Source organism: Cetorhinus maximus, chromosome 3, assembly GCF_964194155.1.
Source record: "Cetorhinus maximus chromosome 3, sCetMax3.hap1.1, whole genome shotgun sequence".
NCBI lineage: Eukaryota > Metazoa > Chordata > Chondrichthyes > Lamniformes > Cetorhinidae > Cetorhinus > Cetorhinus maximus.
Window position 1 is genome coordinate 16,140,172 of NC_135881.1, and position 18,556 is coordinate 16,158,727.

At 44.2% G+C, this 18,556-nt stretch overlaps 1 protein-coding gene across 1 annotated transcript in view; it reads left to right on the plus strand.

The window, feature by feature from the left end:
* Positions 1-5,039, plus strand: part of exog (exo/endonuclease G) — a 42,074-nt gene extending 37,035 nt beyond the window's left edge. The window contains exon 6 of the mRNA XM_078536789.1: positions 2,419-5,039. Coding sequence (XP_078392915.1) covers positions 2,419-2,880 — 462 coding nt within the window. The 3' untranslated portion in view covers positions 2,881-5,039. The remainder of the gene's footprint in view (positions 1-2,418) is intronic.
* Positions 5,040-18,556: the final 13,517 nt, after the last annotated feature.

The following is an 18,556-nucleotide window of genomic DNA, read 5'->3' on the forward strand; positions in this document are numbered from 1 at the left end:
CGCCCATCTTTGCTCATCCACTGCTGCAGCCCTCATTTATGCCTCTGTTACCTCTAGACTTAATTATTCCAACGCACTCCTGGCTGATCTGCCATGTTCTACCTTCTGTAAACTTGAGGTCACCCAAAACTCTGCTGTTTGTGTCTTAACTCGCACCAAGTTCTGTTCCCTTATCACCCTTGTGCTCACTGATCTAAATTGACTCCCAGTAAATTTGATTTTAAAAATCTCGCCCTTATTTTCAAATCTCTGCATGGCCTTGCTTCTTCCTATCTCTGTAATCTCCTCTGGCTCCACAAACCTCCGAGATTTCTGCACTGCTCTAATTCCGGCTTTTTGTGCATCTGTAATTCTAATCGCTCCATCATTAGTGGCTGTTCTTCCAGTTCCATAGGCCCCAAGCTCTGGAATTCCCTCCCTAAACCTCTTCGCCTCTTCATCTCACTTTCTTTTTTTTCAGACGCTCCTTAAAATCTACCTCTTTGCCTAAACTTCTGAGCATTTAAAAAAATTATGTCAAGGGACGTTGAGCATCGTTGACGTAAGCCAACATTTTTTGCCTGTCCCTAATTGCTCTTGAGCAGGTGCTGGTGAGCCGCCTTCCTGAACCGCTGCAGATACACCTGCAGCGCCGTTAGAAAGGGAGTTCCACAATTTTGACCCAGCGACAGTGGAGGAACAGTGATATATTTCCAATTCAGGATGGTTCGTGGCTTGGAGAGGAACTTGCAGGTGGTGCTGTTCCCACGTGTCTGCTGCCCTTGTCCTTCTAGGTGGTAGAGGTCGCGTGTTTGGAAGATGCTGCCGAAAGTGCCTTGAATGGCTGCTGCAGTGCATCTTGTAGATGGTACATACTGCTGCCACTGTGCGTCGTTGGTGGAGGGAGTGAATGTTTACGTTGGTGGACGGGATGCCAATCAGGTGGGCTGCTTTGTCCTGGACGGTGTCAAGCTCCTTGAGTATTGATGGAGCTGCACTCATCCAGGCAAGTGGAGAGCATTCCATCACACTTCTGATTTATGCCTTGTAGATGGTGGACATGCTTTGGGGAGTCAGGACCTAATCTGACCTTAATACCTGCTTGTATAACTCGGTGTCATACTTGTATTATACTCACGTGAAGCACTTACATTATATTAAATGCACTAAATAAATATAAATTCTTGTTAATATAAGTTTTAATAATTAATAAACTTGAATTATGGCAAGGAAATAGTTGCTGGAATTATAGAAATATGAGTTCTCTGTGTGGGTAAAAGGAGCATCTGTTTTGCAATGTTTTCTGATGATTTAAAACTAGAGTAGACCGAATCAGAATAGCGAAAGCAGAAATGGTAGTCTGACCCGCTTGCTTTAAGAGAAAGGGTCAAGCCTGGTGCTGTTTATTAAAGCTGTGCTGTACTTTGATGCTCAGTCAATGCTGTGTCTTGTGTACTTTCAAATATAGGCATTTGTACATCTGTCCAAAGTACGTCAGGCTCATTGATTGGGCAGTTAAAAAAAAGACGTGAGTTCAGATGTGACTGTTTGAATATATGAACAATGCCGAGGTGGATAATCCTGGAGCGTTAAGATAGCTATTGGTGAAAACATCGAGGAACAGAGTGTTTTTTTTTAAAATTTTGGCACTTGCCAGAAGTGCGGCATTTGTCCTGGACATTCCAACCTTGAGTCTCCCGTGATATTTCTTTCAAAATTTGGTTTTGTTACAGCAAGGTTTCACTAATTCAGTGTCAAAGTTACTAGATAAACTGTTTAGATGTCATAAGTCGTGGTTTAGGTATTGACCAGGACAGGAGGGAGAATTTCCCTGATCTTTAGATCAGTGCACCTGAGAGGGCAAACATCTGATCCAAAAGATGGCACCTCCTGCAGTGCACTGCCCACTCGGTACTGCACTGAAGTGTCAGCGGGACTTGAACCCCCCCAACCTTCTGATTTTGGTGAGAGTGCTATCACTGAGCCACAGCTGAGTCCATTTAGTTGGTTCCTAAGTGGGATATTGATGTGGATTGAGGTAAATGGAACAAAAGCCAACAGCCTACGTCTCAACGCACTGACCCAAACTAAAACCACAACAGGAATACCTAAACGCCTCGAGGATGTCCCAGGTCAGGTGTTTACTCTGAGGTTTGGCCAATACCTTGTTACAGAGGACTGATAATGGGGCAGGATAAAATAAAGAAATGACTTGTTGCTAGGCAATGAAAAACAGTTTGTGATCAGCAGATGAAAAAGAACGAAGTGGTTCACTTCTGCCTTTGCTTAACTGCTAACTTTTCTTTTTCTGTGATCTGCAGCCCTCCTCTGTTTCGTTTTGGTTTTCCAGCCACGCTGGTTTCCCCTTTAACGATGGTGTCCAGTTTTCCATCGATTGCTCAGACTTGTCATTGTATGTCTGCTTCTCTCTGCATTCAGGTGATAGGGGAGAGTGAAGTTGCTGTACCGACACATCTGTACAAAGTCATTCTCGTTCAGGAGAGCAGCGAGCCGTCTGGATTGTTGGCTCTGGGGGCCTTCGTTGTGCCCAATAGCCCAATTGGCTTTGACCACCAACTGTCTGAATATCAAGTGGACCTCCGGGACCTGGAGAAGATGTCCGGGGTCACTTTCTTCCCAGCCTTGGACAAAGCCAGGCGGTGCCGCGATCTCTGTGCGACAGACAGCTGCAAGCTGCTGAACTTGGCGGAGTTTACTCTGTACATCGCTGGGCGGAAGGTGCAGAATGCCAGCACTCTGCACAGGTTGGAGAAAGTCATGACCGAGCTGCAGGAAAGTGGGATTGAGCCAGATGAGTACCTGCAGAACCTGTACCAGAAGAAAAAACAAGAGGTGGAATTGAAGGAAGCAGGTGAAGGCAGAGCAGCCAGGGCTGGTTAAAGCATGTAGAAATCCTTAGTTCATACTGATATGGATCCATGAGACATACGGTATATGTTCTGTCTGCTAACATATTAATGTATATTATGTGTCATTATTGACATAAAGTACATGCAGGTATGTACTGACATTTGGTGTGCACAGCTATCAGGTGAATACAAATATGTACTGACACGATCTGTAGATATGTATTGTCAAGGTATGTGACGTTATGTGCTGATTCACACAAGGTATGCAAAGTTACCCAATGACAAGATACTGCAGATACGTACCAACAGATTTGTTTGGACAAGGTACATATAGATATGTATTGTCGTAAGGTATGTGCTGTGAGGTACTGATGTACGGTATGTGGCATTGTGTACAGTGTATGTGGATACATAATGATAAGTGATTTATATCAATATGTACTGATGTACGGCATGTATGATATATTAATTTGATTATGCATGACCTTAGATATAGCTAGCTATGTACTGATGAGGTAAATCTAGTTTTGCATTTTATTTTTTACAAGTTGTCTTATTTTAGTCTACACCTTATATATATATATTTTTTTTTAACTATCCTCCTTGTTACTCTGGACTTCGTGCCATTCCCTAGATGAGTGAAATTTTTGCTAACACTCTCCAAGCCAGACCTCCCATTCTCAACTGTATGGAAACTGATGTTGGATGAATCTGTGCCCCAATATTTCATAGTGCAGCACATCAGCAAAGTGATCTATAGCCTGCACAGACAAACCTCTAAAGCAAACTGCTGCAGATAGAATTGCTGATCTCATTGAATTGCTACGTTCTACTAAGTATTTCCGAAGCTTAGCTTCGGATTGAAAATAACGGTAACTCCCTGACATCCCTCCTACCAAGACGGGACTAATGTCAGTTTCGCTACTTTACCGTGGCTCTCTTGTCCAATCAGTGTGACCCTGTCCTCTTGGAATTTTAGGATCAGTTCCATTTTGCTACCTCTTGTCTTACTGCACTCCAAAACTTCCTTCAAACCCCCTCCTCCCTTCCCCACGCCCTTTACCTTTTCACACGCGAGGTGCATTATAGAATTGCAAACTATTGCCCTGGATCCAAATCTCTCAAATAATCCTGTCAAGAACAGTTCATCCACCTCAGTGCTGTTTATTGAACATTGCCGGTTACAGGATGACCGTAGCTGGTTGTCCACGTGACAACTGTCCATCTCAATCGGTAGCATTGTTGTCTCTGAGTCTGAAAGTTACAAGTTCAAGTCCTACTTCAGGGACTTGAGCACAAATCCAGGCTAACCCTTCAGTGCGGCAATGGGGCTTGCTGCAATATAAATGCAAGTCTTTTTTTTGCCGGATGAGACGTTAAACTGAGACTCCACCTGCCCCCTTGAGCGGTCGCAAAAGGTCCGATCGTACTATTTTGAAGAAGAACTGAGGCCTTCACCATGGTGTCCTGGCCAATATTTATCCCTTAACCAACATTACTAGAAAACAGACCTATCACTGGCCTCCTATCCACCTTCACCTGTTCCCCGCCCCCCCCCCCACTTTAAACAGTATATATTTCACCATATTTTTACTTCTTTTTAATCCTGAAGAAGAGTCATACAGACTCAAAACGTTAACTCTGCCTTTCTCTCCATAGATGCTGTCAGACCTGCTGAGGTTTTCCAGCAATTATTGTTTTTGTTTCAGATTTCCAGCCTCCGCAGTATTTTGCTTTTATCCTAGAAAACAGATTACCTGGTCATTATCATCTTGCTGTTTGTGGGACCTTGTCGAGCACAAATTAGATGCCGTGTATCCTACATTAAAACAGTGACTACACTTCAGAAATACTTCATTGGCTGTAAAACACTATGGGACATCTGTATAAACGCAAATCTTTCTTTTCTCAAGTCACTGCACTTTACATAATATTATTTTTAAAGTGCTTTGATATATTTGGATGTGAAAGTTGCTATATTAATGATAAACACTTGCACTAACGTGCAATGATTTTTAAGGAACCAAATGTGGAAGCTACTTTGAGATAATCCAAGCCGCGTATAATTGTCCGGAAACACCTGGCTTTGAGTCATTACAATCCAGCATGTAAAATTATTCCTGTTATTCTTTGTTTTATTTTCAGCACCTAAGATTGTTTTGTATCTGCAATAAAGAGCAATGCTTTGAAGTGTTCTTGGAGATCTAAAATTTGCCATGTCGGGTAGAGGTTGGTGTGGAAGGGCTTGACTTTTAAATCTTTCCCCAGCCCTTCCCCAGCCCAATGAACAGACAGAACAATGTTGAAATTCTCCCTTTTGGTCTCTACTTCAATCATTAAATCACATCCCTCTATGTCCTAAATATCTTGCACTTAATCTTCAAACTCTATAGGTCTCCTCAGTCACTGGAAACAATCATCCCACCTCATTATCTTCTTAAATACCTCTCAAATAACTAACATCTCCAATGCTTTTTAAAAAAGATCTACTTTTTCAACTCTGTTTCTATTTCCTCATACCAGGCAGCATCCCAGTGAGTCGGTGATGTGTCCTCACTATTGCCTCAATATCCTTCCTATACTGTGGAGCCCAAAACTACACGCACACATTCAGCCGGGGCGGTACCAAGGTTTCAAGCAATTCAGTCTGCGAATGGTAAAGGTTGCATCACTGAAGTGATCCAGTTGATCATCTGATAAGTTGTTGACCATGATGGTGGCAGCAGCAGCTACTGATGAGAGACTCTGTCAAAGCATCCACGATGTCCACACTAAACAGCCTCTCGGCATTGTGAAAAATAGCTTGGTGTTTCAGGTAATTGGCAGACGAACCAGAAGGAAAATGAGGAGAATCTTTTTACGCAACAAATTGTTAAGACTTCGAATGTGCTGCCTGAAAGGGGTGGTGGGAACACGTTCAATCGTAATTTTCAATAGGGAATTAGGTGAATACTTGAAAATACTTCAATGGGCTATGGGAAAGGGGAGGGGAGTGGGTCTAATTGATAGCCCTATCAATTAGGCAGACACAGGCATGATGGGATGAGTGGCCTCCTGTGCTGTATCATTCCATGATTCTATCCCAGCCATTAAACAAAAGTGCAATCATTTTATTCAATTATTCAGATCATTTCCTACATGGTCAAATATTCATATTGCAACGTGTGTATTGCAGACGCCTTTGCTTTATAGCAGGTGGGTCGTCACTTAGTTAAATGCTCGCAGATCGAAAACTAAAGCTGATCTTTACAATGCTTTTGGGAATGAAAATTATGCCAAGCATTTGCTAAACCAATCTATAAAGCTGCCTTTCAATTCAGAAGGAATCTCTGTCCAGGGCTAAGCATTTCAGCCAGAAGGGGCCTTTTGTCGATTTGTTCTTTGAGAAATGCATCATTTGCTGTGATAAGCCAGGGGGCTTATGAATTTCTTCTTTATCACTAACTTGAGCCTGGAAGGGAAGCAGGATCTAAGCTTGCCAATGTCGGATGCCTTATGACACTGGATACGAGTAATCAGGCTTAATATTTAATCCTCCGGCTCCAGAAGTGTAGAACCTTTGGGTTGTCCTGTGATCAAACGAATTGTACGTCCGCGTCGCACAACAGATGGCAGACAGAGGACCTGGGAGCATTCCTTTGTGAGAAGCAGTGCCCATTAATACTCGACGGTGCACATTGTTTATCATCTGTTGGCGATCTTTTGATTAATACACCAGGAAGGTTGCGCGCGCAACCTGCCACTGCGCCTCAGTGATGTGGAGCACACTTGCCTGTTCACGTCCACCATGGCAGCTGCCTCCTGCAAACATAGCAACAGATTCAAAAATGGACCTAGCCCACCTCCATGAAATTTCCAAGGCTTTAATCTGCTTTCAGGGTTCGTGGAGTGATCGAAAATAGCCCCGTGCTTTGCGTCCCACTGGTAAATGCATTGCCTGGTATCCCATAGAGCCTTAAAGACATAAGAGGGTTCCAGGTTTCAGCCCAGTTTTGTCATGGGTTATGTTACTGGAGTGACAATCCAGAGAATGTGAGTTTAAATCCCACCACGGTCATGTGAGAATTTGAATTCAGCTTAAAGATTAATTTGGTTGGTATTAGTATAATTTTTAAAAAGTGACCACGATGGCGTCAGATTATTATTCAAAAAAATAAACTGCTTCACTAGTATCTTATGGGGAAAGAAACCTGTAGCCTTGCCCAGACTAGTCCATAAGTGGATTGCTCTGAAGAAGAGTCATACGGACTCGAAACGTTAACTCTGTTTTTCTCTCTCCGCAGATGCTGCCAGACCTGCTGAGTTTCTCCAGCATTTTCTGTTTTTTATTGCGGATTTCCAGCATCCGCAGTATTTTGCTTTTATTTTAGCCCATGAGTGATTCTGGTCGTGCTTGGTTGACTCCCAAGCCACTCATCTGTATCAGGGCAACCAGGAGTAGGCCAAAAAAATGTCTGGCCAGCAATTCCCACTTTGTGAGAATGTTTGTTTTCGAAAAGGTTTCACCCCTAACCTCGCTGATCGTCACTGAGGATTTAGCGTTAGCATCCTGAGCTAGGGGGCAAACGCCAGCTTGAGACTCTGCCTCACAACACTGTGCCCTGGTACCTGCCATGAAATGTATGTGTCCAGAGTCCCCTCAAGGCCAGAAACAGGCTTGCTTCTGAAGCCCCCTCAGGTCAAATAGCCTCCCATTCCTGGTGTCTAGGCTCACTCACAAAGAAGGGCCCAGGTGAATCAGAGATTGGAGAGGTCGATAACATTTAAGATCCCTTAAGAACGAGCGGAGAGGTTAAGAGAGATTTGTTTAAGCCACCAGTTGTCAGTGTGTGGAATGCATTACTAGAGACTGTTGGGAACAGAGCTCTTAATAGCTTCCACAAGGGAAGCGGATAAACATTTGAAAAATAAAAATTGAAATGGGGAAAGAAGATGTGGATAACTTTTACAGTGTAAGCAAATCTTTAGAGCCGAGTGGCCTTCTACGCTTTAAGTGAATACGAGCTACCATATGTATTTTGACCATCTATGTCACAGCTGCACTTCCCAATGTTAAGTGAATCCACCTGGCAGAAAATAGCAAGAAATTAACATTCTCCTTGAACTGTTACAGAATAACGAATAGCTGCCCATGAGCTCAAGGTATAGTATTGCCGTTCCTTGCTTGAGGTGTGACATTGCTGTCCTATTGAAGTTTCTTGACTACCCTGATGATATTACAAGCCCTGTCGCTATTCACAGCCAGCTGAAGTCTTGTGCCTATTGCTTTAAACATTCATGCTCAGGGAAGCCTGCACTACATTCTACTGCCACCCACGGCCCTGGCCAGACCTTGAGACTGTCTGACCCCAGCATAGTAGGCATTGTAGAGGACAAGTGTGGGGCTTTCCCCCCAGGCTGTCGGTAAGGCAGGTGATTATTTAGAGGTCAGAAGCAATCCCTTCAACTCCCTGCTGCTGTGGTTCATTTTTCATCCACACGACAGATGAATCTTGACAACCCTGTAACTACCCTGTAGCTAAACCTCTTGCATAGTTGGATCAGAATTCCAATTGGCTGCTTCTCAGGAATCCTTTCTTGGGCCTCATTTTACTCAGTCCTGCTTAAGAATGAAAGGAAATTGCATTTACATAGCACCTTTCACAACGCCAAAACTCTTTACAGTCAATGAAGTCACTGGTGTGATGGAAGATATGCGACAGTCAATTTGTGCACAGCAAGCTCCTGCAAACAGCAAAATAACCAGATAATTTTTTTTTAATGCTGTTGCTTGAGGGATGAATATTGGCTAGATATCCATTTTGCATTTTAATAGCAATGGACTGTATGGCATTTTAGGAAGTGACAATACTGCTGAGCACTGAAAAAAGTAGCAATACTGCTCTAAAGGCGACCAGAAAGCAGGATATTACTGAGCAAATAACAAGAAAGCAGCATATTTTCCTCCTCTGCTCTTTTGATGCCAGTAGTTGCCTCGGAGCAATGTGCAGAGGAAAATTCTAGCTCTGCAGAGCTGCGCTGGTGACCAGCTTGAACTTCATTATACACAGCGATGTGCAGGTTAACCCCTTTCTCCACTTTGACATGAAAACTTCACCAAGCAGAGTAGAGAAGCATCAAGAAGGAAGCTTACATCCGGTGGGAATGTTGAGAGAGGACATGTCCATCCTCAACCATTGTGGAGCCCAATACCTATGTACAAAAGGAAAGGCTGATGTGTTTGCAACTGTCTTCAGCCAGAAGTGCTGAGTAGATGATCCATTTCAGTCTCCTGATGTCCCTACTATCACAGAAGCTAATCTGCAACCAACTAAGGCCATCCATGCAATATCAAAGATCATTTGAGCTCACTGGATGCTGGATGCAGTACAGATTATGGGCCCCAGCATTGCCTCAGCTGTAGTGCTGGAGACTTGCGCTCCAGAACTAATTGTGCTTTTAGTCAAGCTGTTCCAGTACAGCAACATTGGCATCTACCTGACAATGTGGAAAATTGCCCAGGCATTTCCTGTCCACAAAATGCAGGGCAAGTCCAATCTAACCAATTACCGCCCAATCAATTGACTCTTAATCATCAGCAAAGTGATGGAAGGGGTTGCTGACAGTTATATCAAGGGGCACTTACTCAGCAATAGCCTGCTCACCAAAGCTCAGCTTGGGTTCTGCCAGAACACTCAGCTCCAGACCTCATTACAGCCTTGCTCCAAACAGGGATAAAGAAACTGAATTCCAGAGGTGAAGTAAGAGTGACTCCCCTTGACATTAAGGTAGCATTTGACTGTGTGTGGCATCAAGGAGCCCAAGTAAAATTCAAGTCAATGGGAATCGGGGAAAACTGCCCCCTGATTTGAGTCACACACCAGCACAAAGGAAGATGGTTGTGGTTGTTGGAGGTCAATTATCTCAGTCCCCGACATCACTGCAGGAGTTCCTCAGTGTAGTGTCCTAGGCCCAACCTTTTTCAGCTGCTTCATCAATCACTTTCTCTCCATCAGAAGGTCCGAAGTGGGTATGTTCACTAATAATTGCACAATGTTCAGTTCCATTTGCAACTCCTCAGATACTGAAGCTGTACATGCCCGCATGCAGCAAGACCTTGACGTCTCCAACAAGGGAGAGTCCAACCAAGTCCCCTTGACATTCAATGGCATTACCAATAATGATTCCCGAACCATCAGCATCCTGAGAGGTGGGGGAGGGGGGGTATGGTTAAACCATTATGTCAAATCCCTCTATGTCCTGTTAACCTCCTCTAGCTCTACAGCCCTCTAAGATCTCTGCGCTCTTCCAATTACAGCCTCTTGCAGATCTCCAATTTTCATCACTTCACCATCGGTGGCCATGCCTTCAGCTGTCTAAGCCATAAGCTCTGGAATTCCCTCCCTAAACCTCTCTACCTCCCTCTCCGTTAAAGGCACACCAGACTGATTCCTGGGATGGCGGGACTGACATATGAGGAGAGATTGAGTCGGTTAGGATTATATTCGCTGGAGTTCAGAAGAATGAGAGGGGATCTCATAGAAACCTATAAAATTCTAACAGGACTAGACAGGGTAGATGCAGGATGGTGGGGGAGTCCAGAGCCAGGGGTCACAGTCTGAGGATACGGGGTAGACCAGTTAGGACTGAGATGAGAAGAAATTTCTTCACCCAGAGAGTGGTGAGCCTGTGGAATTCGCTACCACAGAAAGCAGTTGAGGCCAAAACATTGTATGTTTTCAAGAAGGGGTTAGATATAGCTCTCGGGGTGAAAGGGATCAAAGGATATGGGGAGAAAGCGGGAGCAGGCTATTGAGTTGGATGATCAGCCATAATCATAATGAATGGCAGAGTAGGCTTGAAGGGCCGAATGGCCTGCTCCTGCTCCTAGTTTCTATGTTTCATTAAAACCGTCTCTTTGACCAAGATTTTGTCCACCTGTTCTAACATCTCCTCATGTGCCTTGGTGTCAAATTTTGTTTGATTACGTTCCTGTGAAGTGTTTTGGGATATTTTACTACATTAAAGTCGCTATATAAATACATGATGTCTTTTATACAAGCAAAACCCTGTGGAAATCAAATTAATGGAATGAAAATTGGAAGCAGAGATAAAAAATGTTGTTGATGCATTTAAGAACATCCAGAGTTGCATTAGAACAGAGTGTGCAAACAGAAACTCAACATTGGACCATCAGTAATTCAGGGAATTAGAAATGATGCTTGATGGTTGTGTTACGATCTCAGTCGAGACCAGTAACTTTTTTTTAAAATCCAAAATTCCAGTTATTTACTGAAAGAATGAAGCCGCAAGATTCTATGGTTTAAAACAAAAGAGTTCTTACTATACAAGAATCAAACAAAGCAAACACTAAGTATCCTGACACTAAATACCGCCTTGTGTAATTACCGATATCTTAAAACCCACAATCAACATAAGTTAACATGAATTAACAGACAAATTATGGCTGATTATAAACTGTAATTACACATTAAATGGCAGGTACAGCTAAGACAAATCTTGCGAATTGGCTCGTCAACCCACTCAGCCTATGCCATCAATCTCAGTCACAAAGTCCTTCAAAACTGTCTGTCTCAACTCCTCCTTCTAGGATTTAGCCTGATCTCCACATGACAGCAATGCACAACCAACCCGAGTTCCACAGGCATGGTCTTAACCAAAAATGGCACGTGTCTGCAGAACATCCTCAACTCTGTTTGCAACAATCTGGATGGTTGAGGATCCACCAATGTTATCTTCAAGTAACAGAAACAGCCACAGCCACAGCAACCTTTAGGTTCTGTATCCCTTCCTACCTTTGCCCAACAATAATCTATCAATCTCAGATCTGAAATTTTTTAGTTAACCCTCAGCCTCACAGCTTTTTGCAAATGCCGTTTCTGCAACCTTCCCTCATAATTAACCCCTTTGGCCCCGATATCATTCTGGTGTACCTGTACTGTGGTCCTGCTAAAGCCACTTATCCCTTCTGAGGTGCCGTGTCCAGAACTGAGTGCATCACTCCAGGTTGCGCCTAAGCTTTATACAACTATAACATAACTTCCAACCCTGCTTACGACAGTCTGGACAACATGGATCCACCAATGTTATCTTCAAGCAGCAGAAACAGCCACAGCAGCTGTACATTTACCTATTCTCAGCTTCTGAATCTAGCCTCCCGCCTTCTTCGGCCTGCTTGTACTGCACTACTGGGGTCATCATTGGAGGCCTGGTGGCCCTGTGTCCTTTTATATGGTTCCAACCAGTTTCAACCTTCGGGCCCTGTTGCACTAAAGGTTGACATTCCATTGGCCTCATGGTTATTTTTTTGTACCTGTTCATGAGCTTTTGGCTGATTTTTATACATGGATCCCTAAATCTCTCTATACTCCAGAGCAGTGCCTAACCCCTCTCCATTTAGAAAATACTCTGATCGATCTTCCTTTAAGCCCAACACATGGTAAATGTGTTACCAGCTGGCAGGTCTGGATCACTATCGGTACAATTTTAAAGAGCATGTAGGAACTGAGAGACCTGAGGGATCTCACACACACACAAATCTTTGAAGGCGACGGGACAAGAAAGCACATGGGTTCCGTGGCTTGTATGGCATAAGAGTACAAAAGGAAGTGATGTTAAACATTTATAAATCGCTGGTTGGGCCGCAGCCGGAGCATGGTGTTCCTGTGTCTGGGCACCACATTTCAGCAAGAAATGCCGATTAAGGCACGGAAGAGATTTACAAGCAAGGTACCAGGGATGTGGGACTTCAAGTTATGTAAAGAAATCAGAGTAGCTGGGATTGTTCTCCATTGAATAGAGAAGGTTAAGGGGAAATTTAACAGAGGTGTTCAAAAGGATGAGGGGTCTTGATAGAGTAAATAAGACACTGAGTGGAATTTCATTGAGGCGACAGGGGTCCTACACAACCATTTGGAGAATCATAAAACTGCAAAAGAGGCACTTGAGTGGGCAGAACTGTGGATTCCAGTGTAGGTAAGTAAAAGGCCATCCATTTTGGACCAAAAATGGATAGGTCCACCAGTGCTAATTAAATGGTGAAATGCTAGGAACTCTGGAGGTCCAAAGAGATTTTGGGTGGTATGAACACAGATCACTGAAATGTAGTAGTCAGGTACAAAAAGGTTAAGCCATTATAACAAGAGGGCCAGAATATAATGGGGAAAAAAGTCTTGCGAGAGCTACAAACAACCCTGGTTAGATCATATCCGGAATAAAATGTACAATTCTGGACACCTCAACACAGCAAGGCCTAGGAAGGAGAGCAGAATCGCAGTTACATATTTTTAATTTACCCTTTCATGGAATGTGGGCATCGCTGGCAAGGCCAGCATTTGCTGCCCACCCCCCCAATTGCCTTTGAACCGAGTGGCTTGCTGGGGCATTTCAGAGTAAACAACATTGTTGTGGGACTGGAGTCACATGTAAGGTAAGGATGGCAGATTTTCTTCCCAGAAGGACATTCATGAACCAGTTGGGTTTTTACAACAACCAGCAACATTTAGATGGTCATTTTATTTAATTGAATTAAAATTCCACCAGCTGCCGGGGTGGGATTTAAACCCACGTCCCCCAGAGCATTAGCCTGGGCCTCTGGATTAGTGACATTACCAGAACTCCACCATCTCCCCTCAAATATTCTCATGGCTCCAAGGATTAGATTATGAGGAGAGGCAGCATAAACTAGGCTCATATTCCCTGGAATATAGAAGGGTAAGGGGTGATTTGATTGAGTTTTTTTTAAAGTAATTTTTTTTTTACCCTATCTTCACACACTTTACCCCCCACCCCATTTTGGGGAGAGGTGGCGGAAGGATTTCCAAGATGATTATCAGCCCGTTGAACCATATCATGAACATTCCTTCAGTGCCCAACAAGTCCTGGGGTAGGACTTGAACTCGGAGCAGCCCAGAAGTAGGCATCTTCCTGCTGAAGGTAACTAGAGAGACACATTTTCTAGTGCTGGAGAAGTCCAGGGCAGGGGGACATCATTTTACAGGCAGAGCCAGGCCATTCAGGAGAGAAGTTAGCAAACACTTCTTCATGCAGAGCGTGGAACTCTCTCCACAAAAACCAGTAGATCCAGTCAATGAATACTTTTAATTACAGGATTGACAGAACTTTGCTTGCCTAGGGTTGTAGGGAAGTGGAGCCAAGGCGGGGGGATGGAGATAGGATACAGATCAGCCATGATCTCAGTGAATTGCAGAATAAGCTTGAGTGTTTGAATAACCTACTCCTGTTGGCAGATTCCTAGCAACCATTAGGAAGCAGCCCATGTCTAAATGCAGCAAGACCTGGATAATAACCAGGCTTGGGCTGACAAGTGGCAAGTAAAATTCATGCCACACAAATGCCAGCCAATAACCATCTCCAACAAGACAGAATCTAACCATCACCCCTTGATGTTCAATGGCATTACCATCACTGAATCCCCCACTATCAACATCCTGGGGGTTACCATTGACTAGAAACTGAACTGGACTAGCCGTATAAATATAGTGGCAACAGGAGCAGGTCAGAGGCTAAGAATACAGCCAATGATGCCCACATCCTGTGAGCAAAGAGGTCACAGCAGATCAGCTGTTTATTGAATGGAAGAACAGGCTCGAGAGGCTGAATGATGATGAGTAACTCACCCCCTGACTCCCCAAAGCCTATCCACCATCTACAAGGCACAGGTCAGGAGTGTGATGGAATATTCTTCATTTGCCTGGATGAGTGCAGCTCCAACAACACTCAAGAAGCTCGACACCATTCAGGACAAAGCAGTCCGCTTGATTGGCACCACATCCACAAACATTCACTCCCTCCACCACTGATGCACAGTAGCAGCAGTGTGTACCATCTACAAGATGCACTGTAGGAACTCACAAAAGCTCCTTAGACAGCACCTTCCAAACCCACGACTGCTACCATCTAGAAGGACAAGGGCAGCAGATACATGAGAACATCACCACCTGGAAGTTCCCCTCCCAGCCATTCACCATCCTGACTTGGAAATATATCGCCGTACCTTCGCTGTTGCTGGGTCAAAATCCTGGAACTCCCTCCCTAACAGCACTGTGGGTGTACCTACACCATGTGGACTGCAGCGGTTCAAGAAGGCAGCTCACCACCACCTTCTCAAGGGCAATTAGAGATGGGCAATAAATGTTGGGCTAGCCAGCGAAGCCCACATCCCATGAATAAATAAAAAAAAGATTAGGATAAGGTAGACACAGAAAAGCTGTTCCCATTAGCGGGAGGTGCAAGGACGTAGATTTAATGTTTTGGGAAAGAGATATTGGGGGTGCTGTGAGGAAGAGCTCGCAGTGGGTGCTAAGAAGCTGCAACTCGCTCCCTACAAGAGTGGTGGAAGTGGAGATGATGAAAGGTTTCTAAAGGAAATCGGATGGGCACTTGAGGAACATAAACATATAGGGATAGAATGGAGGACTGGGACTGATTGGATTATTATATAGAGAGCCAGCATGGATTTGATGGGTTGAATGACCTTATTCTGTGCCGTAATAACCCTATGATGTTAAAGTGATGAATTCTTATATTTGAAGGTTGGAAATTTGAATTGCTGGATCAGGAATTGGTTCCAACCCCACAGTCAGAAGGTTCTAGTTCACCTATGTCATTCAGCTCGGTGATGTATTACTAGTGTTATCCCCCAGGGTTCTGTGCTAGGCTTATTACACTTCATGGTCTTTATTAGTGGCCTGGGCAGTAGTGATGTGAGTATGGTTTGCAATCACATCAAACCTGTGCAAGGGCTTAAGGTGGTAGAGGATGACAATCAAATCTAAAACAATTTACAAAAGTGCAATACTGAACGTGCTGGAAAACAAATAAAAACAGAAAATGTTGGAAATACTCAGCAGGGCTGAAAGCATCAGTGGAGAGAGAAACAGAGTTAGCGGGCAGGGCTTTCCCGCAGGCTTTGGGACCCTGACGTTGGTACCAAATGGGGGTCCCGAGCTCACACTGCTGGCAGTGGGACTGGTTTCCTGAATATGACTCTTCAGAGCTAAAGAGAAGTAGAATTGTGATGAAATTTATACTTTTTAAAAATAAAAATAAGTGGATAAAAATAAAAATGAATTTTGAAAAAAGGGATTAAAAAAGGGGTGAATTTAGAGGAGAAAGATCGTGGTCGGACAGGGACCACAACCGTGTCCTGCCCATCACCCACGCCTCTGCCCTCACATCTTTCTCTCCCTCCCAGAACCATGATAGGGTCCCCCTTGTCCTCACTTTTCACCCCACCAGCCTCCGCATTCAAAGGATCATCCTCCGCCATTTCCGCCAACTCCAGCATGATGCCACCACCAAACACATCTTCCCTTCACCCCCCTTGGCGGCATTCCGTAGGGATCGTTCCCTCCGGGACACCCTGATCCACTCCTCCATCACCCTTCCCATGGCACCATCCCATGCAATCGCAGAAGGTGCAACACCTGCCCCTTTACCTCCTCCCTCCTCACCGTCCAAGGGCCCAAACACGCCTTTCAAGTGAAGCAGCATTTCACTTGCACTTCCCTCAATTTAGTCTACTGCATTTGCTGCGCCCAATGCAGTTTCCTCTACATTGGAGAGACAAACGCAGACTGGGTGACCGCTTTGTGGAATACCTTTGGTCTGTCCGCAAGTGTGAACCAGACCTCCCTGTCGCTTGCCATTTCAATACTCCACCCTGCTCTCTTGCCCACATGTCCGTCCTTGGCCTGCTGCATTGTTCCAGTGAAGCTCAACGCAAACTGGAGGAACAGCACCTCATCTTCCGACTAGGCACTTTACAGCCTTCCGGACTGAATATTGAGTTCAACAACTTCAGACCATGAACTCTATCTTCATCCCCTTTTTAATCCCTTTTTCAAAATTCATTTTTATTTTTTATCCACTTAATTTTATTTTTATCTATTTTTTATTTTTATTCATTTGTTCATTGTTTTATCCCCTTTTTATCCTGTTTTCTATTCATTTCTCCCCACCACTGCCCCCTCCCCCACCCCACCCCCAAAAAAGGCTATCTGTTACTTCTTCCATACCTGGAATGGGTGGGTTGTCTTATGAGGAAAGGTTGGACAGGTTAGGCTTGTATCCGCTGGAGTTTAGAAGAGTGAGAGGTGACTTGATTGAAACATATAAGATCCTGAGGGGTCTTGACAGGGGGGATGTGGAGAGGATGTTTCCTTTTGTGGGGGAAGGTAGAACTAGGGGTCACTGTTTAAAAATAAGGGATCGCCCATTTAAGACAGAGATGAGGTGAATTTTTTTCACTCAGAGGGTTGTGAGCCTTTGGAATTCTCTTCCTCAAAAGGCAGTGGAAGCAGAGTCTTTGAATATTTTTAAGGCAGAGGTGAACAGATATTTGATAAGTAATAGGGTGATAGGTTATCAGGGTTAGGCGGGATGTAGATTTCAGGTTACTATCAGATCAGCCATGATCTTATTAAATGGCGGAGCAGGCTCGAAGGGCTGAATGGCCTATTCCTGCTCCCTATTCGTATGTTCGTAGGTTCATATTTCCCCAGATTGGAGAGTTTAGTACTAGGGGACAATCCAAGGGTAAGGGGGTCAGTCTGGAATGAGGAGAAATTTCTTCACTCAGGTGGTTGTGAATCTTTGTAAATCTTTGGGAATTCGCTACCCTCAAGTTCTGTGGATGTTCACTCTTTATAACATTTTACCCCTTCAGATAATTACCTAATTCCCTTTTGAAATTCTCAATTGACCCTACCTCCACCCTACTTTCAGGCAGTGTATTCTAGATCCTAACCACTCACTGCATAAAAAATGTTTCTCCTCATGTCTCCATTGCTTCTTTTTGCCATTCACTAAGTGGTGTCCCCTGGTTCTCGACCCTTCCACACCAATGGGAACAGTTTCTCCCCATCCAATCTGTCCAGAGCCCTCAAAATTTTGAACACCTTGATCAAATCTCTTAATCTTCTCCAAGAACAGCCCCGGCTTCACCAATCTATCCATGTCAGTGAAATTGATGGTAATCCCCAGAACCATTCTTGGGAATCTTTTCTGCACCCTCTCTAATGCCTTCACATCCTTCCTAAAGTAGAGTGCCCAGAACTGGACACAATTCTCCAGTTGAGGTCAAATCCAGTGTTTTATACCGATTTATCATAACTTCCTTGCTTTTGTACTCTATGCCCCTATTGATAAAGCCTAGGATGCCAAAAGCTTTATTAACTACTCTCTCAACCCTGTCCTGCCACCTTCAATGACTTTTGCACATATAGCCCCAGGCCCCTCTGCTCCTGCACCCTGTTTAGAGTTGTGCCCTTTAGTTTGTGTTTCTCCCTCACAAAGTGAATCACGTCACACTTCTCTGTATTTAATTTCATGTGACGCTGGTCAGCCCATTCCACCGACCTGCCTGCGTCCTTTTGAAGTTTGTCACTGTCCTCCACACAGTTCACAATATTTCCAGGTTTTCAGACATCCACAAATGTTGAAATTGTGCCCCGTACGCCCAAGTCTAGGTCGTGAATATATATCAAGGAAAGCAGTGGTCTTAACACCAACCCCCTGGGAAACCCCTTCATACACCTTAGTCCATCCGAAAAACAACTGTGTGCCACGACACTCTGTTTCCTGTCACTTTTGTGCAATTTTGTTTCCATACCGCTCCTGCCCCTTCTGTTCCACGGGCTCTAACTTTGCTGCCGCACAAGCTCGGACTGCTGCTCTCATGGCCG